Raw genomic sequence first — 12412 nt, 5'->3', positions numbered from 1 at the left:
TTATGGAAGCAGTAACACTATAGGTGATGTAAAGGTATTGTGTACATAGTGTTCAGAAAGTACCACACACCTTAAGTGCAGTGCAGTAAAGGATCAGTTTTGGGCTCCCCAGTTCAAGAGAGGCAGGGATCTGCTGGATAGAGTCCAACAGAGAGCTATGGGAATGACTGCAGGACTTGAACAGCTCTCCTGTGAAGAAAGTCTGAGAGACCTGAGGCTGTTTAGTCTTGAGAAGAGAAGGCTGAGAGGGGATCTTATCAACATCTATAAATATCCAAGGGGTGTCAAGATGAAGGTGATGGTCTCCTTGGTGGTGTCCATTGATAGGACAGAGTACAGTGGGTACCAGCTGGAACACAGGAGGTTCCACCTCTACGCAGTGAGACACTTTTTTATGGTGGAGGTGACAGAGGACTGGAACAGGCTGCCCAGAGAGCTTGTGGAGTCTCCTCCTCTGGAGACTCAAAACCCACCTGGATGCATTCCTGTGTGGCCTGCCCTGGGTGATCTTGCTTCAGCTGGGAGATTGGACTCCAGTTATCTCCAGAGAACTCTTCCAACCCCTAATGTTCGGTGATTCTGTGCCTTTCTTTATCTTGTACTTGTGCTCTGACGTTGAACTAAATGATGATTTTGGTAAAAGCTGACCAAGTCTCATTGCTGACTGTCACACCTCTGTTTTTTCTCTGTTTCAGCTGAGACAATCCCAGTCGTACTGCACAGACACAGAATGCCTTCAGGAATGTGAGTAACTGTTAAGATCAGGGACATACAAGTGAAATAAGCAGTAGTGATGAAAATACAGCCTTGCTAGTTTTAAAAGTGCAGCCGTTTAATGTGTTAGGAACATGCTGCATGAAATCAAATACTGCAGCCCTAAAACTCTTATGCAAGATGATTTCTGAGAATCTGTAATGCAGGTGAACATTTGTACATAGAAGCAGTGGATGGATGCAGCAGCACTGAGCAGAATGGAAGTATTAATACACCAACATGACCACTGATCGTGCCTCAAGCATTCCTAAATCTTACTGTTAGCCTCCAGTTTTCCCCTGTGGTGGAAAGTTGAGGGGGGCTTTATTTGTCCTCTTTAAAGTCAGTCAGAGCAGCCTAACTGGTGAACTCTGGATATTGAGCACAAACACCACATGCACACGTTTTCAGCTGAGGCTGAGTGACACTGTCAGTGGTGTGAAGGAGAGGAAGTTCTCTGCCAGCTCTGGCTGAGGAGCTGACTCACACCCTGACTGCATTTCTGTTCAGCTTGGCAGTCATTGAAGCAAAGCACTGATGTGTGCACTGCCTTGAGACCTGCTTCGAAATGCATGCAAAAACTCTTCCAAATGGTGAGCATTACTGGGACAGTCAAATGTCACCAGCATCTGCAGGGAGTCATAGCTGTGCAGAGGTTGTGCGCTAATGTGAGCTTGCCCTGAGGCACTGTTTGCGCTCTTCATGGTCTAGAGGGAACGTGGCCAAATGCTTATAAGTAAAGATGGAGTGGATCTGTTTTTCCTGTATTGCTTTGCCAATTGACCATGTGAATTCACTCAATTAGCTGGCAGCAGGACTACTGTAATTCTCAGGAGGAGCAGGAAGCACCTGAGCACTGTTCCTGGAAGCAAGAGCTACTTGGTGCCTGCGTCTTCTACAGGTCTAGGCGCAGTGCCGTCAAAGTGTCCAGGACCTTGAAGAGAGGGCATGCCTTTCTTCACTTCCCAGTAAAACCTGTTTAGTGATGGGCAGCTAGCTTTGACTGGCACTGTGCCCTCCCAATGTGAAACAGCCCCAGGTTCATTGCCATGTTGGGCTGAGGAAGGGGGAAAGCCATGAGCTGTCAAAGAGAACATCTGAAAAAAAGGAGTGGGGCACACATGTAATAACACTGCTGCTCACTTCCCAAGTTATGATGTCTTGACTTCTAGCACCTCCTCTCTCCCAGATGCACCTACTCTGGTGCAGACTTCTTTTCTCACACACCTTAGACTTCTACATGTGGGTTTTTTCAAAACCACAGGCTTGGAGGGAAAGAGGCAGGTGACAGGAGCTTTCTGTGCCTTAGTCTACAGTCAAAGCCAAACAGTGGTGGGTCGTTCTCACTCAAGCATTAGGAGTCTTGGCTCATCAATATTTATGAAGCTTGTAGGCTAAAGACTACAAATTACTAAGTTCTGCTATGTGTGGGCATGAACCTTGTGGAATAACTTTCATGCTACCAAACTATAGTACAGCGGGGATGTGAGTGGCTTGCAGCAAATGGCTTTCCATCCTGAAAGAGAGCCTTGCAATAACTGTTTGTGCAGATGCAGGCAGTTTGGCAGCAATTGTTCCAAATCAGTAGTTTGCTTCAAAAACCCAAGCAAAAATTATAGACTGAATCCTCTCCTATGTTATTATATTGCCTTAGATTTAGTTCTAGCAAAAGTATTTTTCTGCTGATGCAGTGATACTGTTTGCCTCTTTGTCAGATTGTTTTGTGGTGCTTCTGTGACTCTGTGCTTGGACCAACATCAGCTCTGTAAGAGCTTTCCCCAGGAGGGAAAGACAAAACCAAGCAGATTGCAGAAGCTTCTAGAGGTGTTTTCAGAGGCAGATTAAAACTGTGACAGTCTTCTGTCCATTGCCTCATCCTGTTCTGATGAACTGTGCTGTGATGAGTATATTTTTGAGGTGGGGCTCCTCTTCCCTAGCTCCCCACAGCTCCATTTCCTGCTACTTGCTGATGTCGATTCCTCATTTCAGGATCTTGATACGAAGAATCTTGTTTCACTCCCACCCATTCACTCATTCCTGGGATTTGGTTTTCCTTTTGGAAGCACAGCTGGGAATGTTGCCATACAAAGATTCTTAAGTTGCAAGGTTGTGGAATAGTTTATGAGATGTATGTGGGATTTTGTGGGGGGAAAACATCAAGGCTGTGGTTCAGCCAGTGACCCAGCAGTGGTGTGTGTTATGCTGCTGCTACCAGCTGGACGTTCTCAGAGCACACCCCTTGTTGATTCTTCCTGAGCATGGTGCTGTTTTTTTTAAGTCTGGATTTCAGATCTCTTTTAGATTTTTTGGAGCCAGATCAAAGCAGCAGCACCGAGGTTCCCTCATTTGTGTTTTTGTGTTATTAAGCCCCAGCTCTTACGTATGGTTGTTGGCACCATTATGTTGTCGTAGTGACTACCCTCAGAGAGTTTCCTGCCAGGGTCGGGGCCAGTTCTTTCAGATTGTACTCCTACATACAGGAGGATGTGAGCACTCCTTCAGGGAATATTTGGGCACTCTGTTTGATGGCTGTTCCTCTGTTGCTTCTCTGGCAAGAGTGTCTGCTATGACATCAAAGCGTGTATCAGTCTGATGACTTCTCTCCGTTTCAGTGGGTGCCTTGGAGAAAAAGGGCTGCAAGTTCAAAGTATGTGACACATGTAATATTCTCTTGGGATTTTTTTATGCTCAACAAATCAGAAGGTATTACAGTTTTACTTGAAATGAGAGTGGTAATTTGTTTTGGGATCCTGTCTTAATGCTTAATTCTGAAGCATCTGGCAGTTGCCACATCAGTGTGGTTCATCCAGCCCAAGGAGGATCCCAGCTGGTTCTAGGCTGTTCTGATGGCTCATGGCCCTTTCCAGTCAGCCTTCCATGTCAAAGGAAATGAGGGAGCCACCGCCTGCTTTTTTTTCCTGTGTTCTAGCAATTCCCAGATGTTGTGACCTGGATTTACCACATTTATATTTTCACCACGATTCTCAATGCTCTGCTAGCTTCTGGTCAGAGATGACTCTCAGATGTTGTCTACTCTGATTACAAATTTTTATGCGTTTTCAACTGAGTGCGTATCTGTGAGTCATCTTCAGTTGTTCTCATCCAGGGCAGTCACAGCAGCCTAACCTAACAGTATGAAATGTCTGCCAGTCCTTCCCTCCCTTTTCTGACAATTCCCATCTTTCTTCTTCCACTCAGGTCCTTTTTATTTAAAAAAAAAATTTAAAAAAACTTCCATTTCCTTCTCCCTGCCTTTGAGATTATCACCTCACAGTCATTGTCTGCTGAAGGTTTTCCCTATCATCTGTAAAATACCTCTCTTCATATAGCTTCCTGCCTTTCTTTCACACAGCAGACAAGGTTAAAAACACCATGAAAAGAAGAAGGTACAAGTCCGAATGCATGCTTTTGCCTTTCAACATGCAGATGTTAAACATCTGTAAAAAGCTGGAGATCCCAAAGGAAATATTTCTATCAGGAGAGGGCAGACAAAAAACTACCATATGGAATGCCCTTTCACAGTAAAAGAAATTCAGTCTTTCCCTCTTTTTCTTCACAGTATAACCTCACTCTGAATGAAAAATACCAGTTTAAGAGGAGAACTAAGCTGATGTAAGGAGCATTTAACAAGGGCATTTATTAATTTAAGTATTGTTTTCTTGAGATTTCAGTGGCACAGTCAGGAAGTGGTTGAGTTTTAATATTTAGAAATTATTTTGACCAATGTTTTAGTAGCTTTGATTGCCTTCTAATAGAACATTAAATGAGGTGGCAAACATCTGTCAAGAAAGATTGGGTTTTTCCCCCATTTCTCTCCAAGTGAAGACTAGCTTATGTGGCCTAGTCTCTGTTTCTGTAAGAAAAAGCAAGGCAAAAAATGTGTCTCATATGTGAAGCAACAGATAAGGTACACCATAGTCATTAGCCCACAGTCTCAGGCCAGTTCCTCTTAAAGCTTTCTCCTGAGCAGCCCCGGTGTAAAAAAAGTCTACGTAACCACAGGGACAAAACTGGTCAGAGGTTTCATTCAGAAGTGTGTGGATATGCAGGTGTGAGCCTATGGGACCACATACTCCAAAAATAAAGACTGTGAGCTGGAATTAAAGTTGTGCAGAAAAGCAGGTTAGAGACTGTAAGTTTCATGTCACTTCATGTCACTCAGTGACACAGGAATATGCACTGCTACATTCTGGACTAGCTAGTACCTCCCAGGCACTGGAGATTAATAACCACATCCATCCATCCAAATGGGTAGTGGCAGGGACATTCTTCTGGGAGGTCAGAACAGGACAATCTTCTGTCCATCTGGAAATATTAGAGAATGTCATTCACAAGTGCCTTTATTCTTCAAGGAATCAAAAAAACGAACCCAGTTTGAAATTACCTGCAAAAATATCAGTTATAGGTAAAAGCACTGTAGCTGTGAACTCTAAAAACAAGATTTTCTTTTTCTCCTTCTACCCACCAGCATAAATTCCATCCTGCTTAGTTTCAGCTTCACTCAACTGTTCTTCATCCATAAACTCATCTTATCTGATTATTTTGTGATCTTGGTGATGAAGGTCTTTGTGGCAAAAGATTGTTGCCTTCTCCACATTATTGCTCCCACTAACTGAAACAGCTTCTTGTCTGTTCTTGTTTGTGATGCAAAGCTTTGACATCTCCAGCTATGTGCAATTTTGCTTATTCTCATCCTCTGTCTTATGTGGAAAAATAAAAGTAGCAGAGTCTGAAATGTCTCACATGCTTGTTAAAACGTGGTCATCTGTGAGAGATGTGGGTTTAGTGGTTCTCAGATACTGTAAACAGTACTGTGGCTGGTTTAGTGTTTGGCATGCTGTGATTAGGTGGCACAAGGTCTAGCTGTGTTAGATCAGCTGTTGTCTTGCTTAACTTAGTTCAAAAGATGTTTCAGCACATTTAGTCCATCTAAACCACATTACAATGCAGGCTGGAAGAACTTGTGTCTTGTATGAACACCTGTGGTTGCTCTCTGTGGTTCTTTCTGCTCCCATCCACCACCTGCAGCATGAGCTGACTCTTGTTTAACCATGGACCCTAAATGCAAAGGTTCCAGACTACAGCAAAAATTCTAGGTGGCCTTCTGACTAGTGCCTGTTTCTCTGCATTGTGTGAGGAATCCTGCCTAACAAGTGATCTGAATTTTCATGGTCTACTGAACATACTAGCATGCTTAAAACTTTTGTTATTACATGAAAGTGGGTTCATACACTCCAGTTGTTCTGGTGAACCTGATTTATTGCAGGAGAAGAAGAAAAGAAAAAAAAGATTGAGATGTATCCAATTCAGTAGTGTGGTGATGGAGAACAAAAGTAACAGTTAACAGGGTAAGAGGGATACATTTCTTTCTGCAGGTATTTTTTCAAAGAATTAAGATTTCACTTTCAGGGAATTAAGATTATAGTGCCTTGCCCTGTCTGAAAACCAGAGAATAGAAGTTAGGATTCTGAAGCTGCTTTGATCAGCGTAATCTCTAGAACTTGTCTCCTGGTCCCCGTGTGCATGTACTGGGATGAGCTGCTGACAGTGCAGTGCTCAGGCCACAAAGAAGGGTTCCTGTCATTGCTTATGCACAGGTGTGTGCATGGCCTGACCAGTGTAGGCTGGGCAAGAGGACAGTGTTCTGAACAAGGGGACACAGTCTCAAGTTGTGCCAGGGTAGGTCTAGGCTGGATGTTAGGAGGAAGTTGTTGGCAGAGAGAGTGATTGGCATTGGAATGGGCTGCCCAGGGAGGTGGTGGAAGCACTGTCCCTGGAGGTCTGCAAGAAAAGACTGGATGAGGCACTTAGTGCCATGGTCTAGTTGACTGGATAGGGCTGGGGGATAGGTTGGACTGGATGATCTTGGAGGTCTCTTCCAACCTGGTTGATTCTATGATTTAAACTAGACATTAGGAAAGGGTTCTTTACAGTGAGGGTGGTGAGACTGACACAGGGTGCCCAGGGAGGTTGTGGATGCTCCCTCCCTGGAGGTGTTCAGGGCTGGGTTGGATGAGGCCTTGAGCAACCTGTTCTAGTGGGAGGTGTCCCTGCCTATGGCAGGGGGTTGGAACTGGATGATCTTTGAGGTCCCTTCCAACCTAAACCATTCTAGGATTCTGTGATTGTAAATGGAGTCATGTAAGTACCTTACGTAATTAACTCCATACTGATTTACAGTTCAGCTGACAACCTGAGTTACAGTTTGATTATTTGAACTTATGTTTCAGAGGAGAAAAGTTGTTGTTTTCCAATATGCAGGTATTTGCAAGAGTTTTCTTAATCCAAAATCACAAAGCAGCTATCTCCATTCTGAGGAGATTTTCTCACTTTCATTTCCAGGCTTTGATGTCTCAGCCATTCTGTATGGAAATCAGGTGTAAATTTTTTATCTTGTATTCCTGGGCTTCACTTTTTTCATATGTCTCCTCAGCATTTTTTTTCCCTCCTGACAGATTCATTTTCCTTGATGCTCTCAGAAAACACCACATGGCCCAGCTAATCAGTCATAGAGTTCTGGCATATTGACACTGACCTTAGCTTGGAACAAACTCTCAATAAATAACTTGCAATAGGGAACAAACTTTGCTCTTTTCTTGCAAGAATTAGCATGTTCTCTATGTAAAGCCTGACAACACAGGCTCAGCTTTCATGTCTTTAATCTTATTCCTCTATTTGTTTGAGGCAAAACCCACCAGCATACAGTTGGGGGGGATCCCACAATGTACAGATATTTTGCATCAGATTGGATTTCTTAAAAACAAAGTGCGTGTTTATCATCTGCAGTTCATTAGCAGTTAATGTGAACTGAGAAATACTCATGATAATTCTGAGAATTCCAGTTAAATCTTACTAAATAGATAAAGGGATATGAAATGTGATGAAAAATCATTGTAACACTAAGCAAGAGTTGCTTGTGTCAAAGCCAAAAGGAAGGACTAGTCAGAAAACTCATCAGGTTTTCTTCTGAGACTTGTGCTACATTTTTTGTTCTCATTTTGAGGAAAAAGCTCTGTTGTCACTGTGTTATAACTTGGGTTTTTCTTGTCTGTAGTGCCAGGACCAAATTCCTCCGGTGACAATGGCATCAGCTTTGCCATGATCATGATGGCCTGGATGGTGATTGCGCTTGTCTTGTTCTTACTGAGACCTAGCAACCTGAGGGGATCCAACACAGCCGGAAAGCCAACCAGCCAACACCATGTAAGTGCATCTTCAAGTGCTCTGTAGAGACACTCTACAATAGTTCACATGTATTTTGGATTAATGCAGACACTTGGTCCTTGCTTTTTTTTCATGTATTTTCTTGGCACTCCATTGACAGTGAAAGTTAGTAAAACCAACATGAAAGTATAACCACCAGGGCCAAGTGTGAGGGGCAGAGCAGGCATGGGTAACTAAGTGTGGATAATGGTGTTCTCTGGATATTGACTGTCCCTGGCTAAAACTGCCTCCTGCCTTCTGTGCACAAGGGCAGAACCATAGCTTTGAGAGAAGTCAGGAAACAAAATTACATCATGAAAGTGGGAAAGCAGACTTTGTCCTAGATGTGAGACCATGGAAAAATCCCTACAGTTGCAGGAAATGGTCTTGTTCTTTGGTTCTCATTTACACTGAATATTGAAAGAGACACTGAGAGATGTTTAATTATGGAATGGTTTTGGGCTGAAGGATCATCTAGTTCCAGCCCCTTTGCCAGGGACAGGGTCACCTCCCACTAGACCAGCTTGTTCAAGGCCCTGTCTTTCAACACTTTCAGGCTTGGAGCCTCCACAGCTTCTCTGAGCAGTGCCTTACCACCCTCATGGGGAAGAATTTCTTCCTAATATCTAATACAAGTCAAACTTATTTAGAAGCCATTACCCCTTGTCTTGTTACTCCACGCCTTTGTAACAAGTCCTTCTCCATCTCTCCTGTAGCCCCTTCCAAATACTGGAAGGCTGCTCGAAGCCTGAAGCTGGTGAAACAGCCTCAACTCTGTTTTTATAGCAGAGGTGCTTCAGCCCCTCTGATCATCCTTGTGGCCCTCCTCTGGAACTGCTCTAACACAATGAAACTAAGTTCTAAGTTTTTTTTTATTGCTAAATTCTTCTATATGAAGCACTGTTTCTAATCCTGTACATGTTTTTCTTTCTTCTCCTCCTCTCTTCCCCCTAGGGTCAAGAACCACCAGCCCCACCAGTGGACTAAAGCATTCAGCATTGAAGAAGTTCAGCAGTTAAAACTTTTAATGACCAAATGAACGAAGTGACCAGATTACTCCTAAACCCCATTCAATACTGATTTCTTTTCTCAATTATATAGAGCAGAATTATCATTCAGCAGTTACCTCCATGAACTGCTTTTAGCAACTCTCAATTTTAAGTTAATTTTTGCTTTGTATGCTCTTACAATTCCTAGTAGATTGTAATTTGAATAATGATAAGGCGTCGCAGGGGGTTTTATGGTTGTTACTGTGGACATTCCACTCAGTCTCTTTCTGTTACAACGATCTTCATTTCTTTGCAGTGATTTCTGATGTGCATTGAAAGCAAAAGAAAATCCCTGTGCATCTATAATAATGGAAGGTTACTGACCTTTCTTCAGATTGATCCTCTTTTTTTTTCTCCAGTATGCTTTTGAGAGTTATATTAAGGTTTCAACTATTAACTTAGTTATGTGGTGAAAAAAAAAAAATGAAATGATTTTATATTTGCCCTGGGCTCAGAGCAGCTTTTAATCTGGTCTTTGGACCACTAATATCATTTTCATGGATCATCCACTCAAGTTGCACGAGGTGTGTGTGCACGCACGGAAGCGAATGTGATAACTGCCACTGTCAAAGCTTTGACACGTGTGTTAGGAACTTTACATGAAAGCCTATACCACCAAAAAGATAAATTAATTTAATCTTGTTATATATCTAGGAGATACATCTTATTCAATAGGCTGTCCAAAACAACAATGTGTTCCAAAACCAGATTTGTATACTTAAAGTCTTGATAAAGAGAGAAATTTAATGAGCAGAGCTTGGTAGAATTATCTGTCCTAGTAGTCTTAATAATTAGAGTTAATAAGTTTTTAGCCGTGGCGTAATGAATATTGGACAGGATGAAATCACACCAAGAGATAACCAAGGTTGCCAACTTTTGGTATATGACATATACTAGATATTCATTTTTTTTCACCTGTATGTTATCAGCAATTCTTGACATTTCATCCTTACCTACTGGTTGTAAGTGCAGAACCACAAACCTGCAGGTGACTCCATATGGCATGTTTTTTCCCTCTGATATCTGCGTGTGTGTGGTGTGTTTGTGGGTGTGTATGTGTGGCTGTGCACGTACCTGTGCACACCTCCCATTGTAGCAAATGGGAATGACTTTTTTATGTACATTAATTTAAGAACATTTTAAAGATGTACAGAGAAGCAACACTGTATATTTTTCTTGATCAATTTGAAAAATTGATGAGAGTAATGTAAAGAACATTTTTATGTTACCAACATGAAGCTTCTTTCCATAAAGTTCAGTAGAACAGGCATATGGGAATTCAAAGCCTTACTCTGCAGACCTTCATTTCATGAGGACTTTAGTTCTGGAGCTGAAGGGACTAACTGCTAAGATGCATAAAGGTTTGTATAAATGGGCTCTAACAAAAATCTCACATCAGATCCCACAGCTGACAGATGCAGGGTTTTCCTCCTCAGGGTAAATGGTGGGCCAGCTAAGCCTCCTTGTAAAGGCATAGCGTAGACCTGAAGAGAAAGGCTTCTGTAATTCGATGTAGTTGCCCTTTGAATTTCTGTGGAGGAGTGTGCTCCCAAGTGTAGGAGCATGTGTAAAACCATTAAAAAAAATGTAAATGAAGAAAACTGGGCCAAATGCTCCCGGTGGTATCAGTGCAGCACTGTGTAAAGCAGTGGAGCAGCAGCGGAGACACCGAGAGCAATTGTCCTATGACATGAGTGGTGTACAGGCCACAGACACTGTGTAGAGGTGTCACTGGAACAAGCAGCCTATGCTTGCTTTTTGCCTTCCATGTACGTTTCTGTTTGGGATACTGTTTTGAACAGAACAAGTAATACAGCATCATTTTGTTGCACCAACACAGAAATGATATATAATCTCCTACATTGACCTTTTCTCCAAGGATTTTGGGCCAGAATTCTTCACTATTGGATGCATAAAACAGGCTTCCAACTGATGAAGAAGCCAGCTGAGGCTTCATTTCAGACAGAGCACCACTCCTCATCCTCTTGGAAGCTGGTGAGGTTTACAGCAGATGCTCCTCACTTGTGAGGATCAGCCTCCCTTTCCTTAAATGTCTGTCTATGTGTTTCTAAAACTCACCATGTGCACCCAGCTCTAGCAGTCTTGGCAAGTGAACTTCTCATTCAGATGAATATGTTTTACATTTAAATGAAGTTTTCTTTGCTTCAAATTCCTCTGAGTCATTGTCCCAGTGATTTTATACATGTCTGCTTTCCTCATGTAAATTACTCTTTTAAATTTTTTATGTAGAAGAAAGACATTGGAAATATTTTATTGTGAAATGTTTTACTGAAGAGCCAGGCCAATATCCCACATCAAAATGTATGCCCTTTAAAGTTCAGATACTCTCTCCAAGCTATAAACTTCAGATTGCCACTCTTAAATTCAAACAAAAGCAACTAATTGTAGGACTGTATTTTGCCACTCTTATTCATGTTCAATAGTGCCTTACTCGTCAAGTAGTTGCACTGAAGTCTGTGAGACTACTTTGAGCTAATGTACTAGCAGCAGCTTTAATAAGAGTGGCAGAAATCTGGCCTTTAGTGATGTAATTTGGGATGAAATAGTTGTATTGTGGTTCCAGCTGCTTATGGTCAATCTTAAGAAGTCTGGAAGAGATTAGTGTTGTGTGAGTCTTAAGGAAGGAGGGGTTTAAGCTTGGTTAGTAAGAGATGCAAGTTCTAGCAACTTGGGAAATGCAGAGGGAAGTTTACAATTATACTTTAGCTTACACCTTTGTTAAAACAATAGTATTTTTAGAGTCTGCTTAACACACTTACTAGCCTCTGAAATCAGAAATCATATGTATTCATGTATTGTCTGCAGATCACTTAGCCTTGTAATATTCCTGATTGAGAAAGGAGGAGGGATGATGTGATGTACCTAATGTAAATGGGTGGTATCAAACGTCTGAATTATGCCAAACACAACAAAAAATCATCTGTGCCATTTGCGGTTTCCTGGTAAACTTTTACTGAGTACTTGGATTGGGATAAAGGGCTTGTACTATGCACTTTTTATTGACTTAAAATAAATAGTAATCATTAGTAACCTTTTGTCTTTGTCTCTTAGTCATCCTGGAGGAGATAGGACTGCTCCAAGCTGTCAGTTTCTAAGGTAACTTAAAATAATCTAAAAATGAGTGTCAGTAAAAATAGCATCTGTGGCACCTTTAAAATGTAAACTTTAACTGTCTGAATGGACACTTGCCTTCTGTAGGCATCTCAGGCAAGGCAGAACAAATTACAAGACGTTTTCAAGGCTTAAAGATGCCTTGATGACCAATATGGTCATCTCTGCCTTTTGCTTTTCAAAGTTTTGTAGCCTAGGAAGGTAAAAATAAAGCAGTAAGAAAAGCAAAGGCCAAATATGCTTGTTATGTTACTTTATTTCACATCAAATCTTAC

At 41.9% G+C, this 12412-nt stretch overlaps 1 protein-coding gene across 4 annotated transcripts in view; it reads left to right on the top strand.

Annotated features, from left to right (window-relative positions):
* Window positions 1–12056, top strand: part of SMIM14 (small integral membrane protein 14) — a 68870-nt gene extending 56814 nt beyond the window's left edge. For all 4 annotated transcript variants that reach the window (XM_064149160.1, XM_064149161.1, XM_064149159.1 and 1 more), the window contains 3 exons: window positions 696–744; window positions 7808–7956; window positions 8911–12056. In XM_064149160.1, the coding sequence (XP_064005230.1) occupies window positions 696–744; window positions 7808–7956; window positions 8911–8943 (231 nt within the window). In that variant the 3' untranslated portion in view covers window positions 8944–12056. The remainder of the gene's footprint in view (window positions 1–695; window positions 745–7807; window positions 7957–8910) is intronic.
* Window positions 12057–12412: the final 356 nt, after the last annotated feature.

The sequence above is a fragment of the Pogoniulus pusillus genome, chromosome 9, assembly GCF_015220805.1.
Source record: "Pogoniulus pusillus isolate bPogPus1 chromosome 9, bPogPus1.pri, whole genome shotgun sequence".
NCBI lineage: Eukaryota > Metazoa > Chordata > Aves > Piciformes > Lybiidae > Pogoniulus > Pogoniulus pusillus.
Note: the sequence above shows the minus strand (reverse complement) of the source record. Positions and strands in the feature narration are given on the sequence as shown.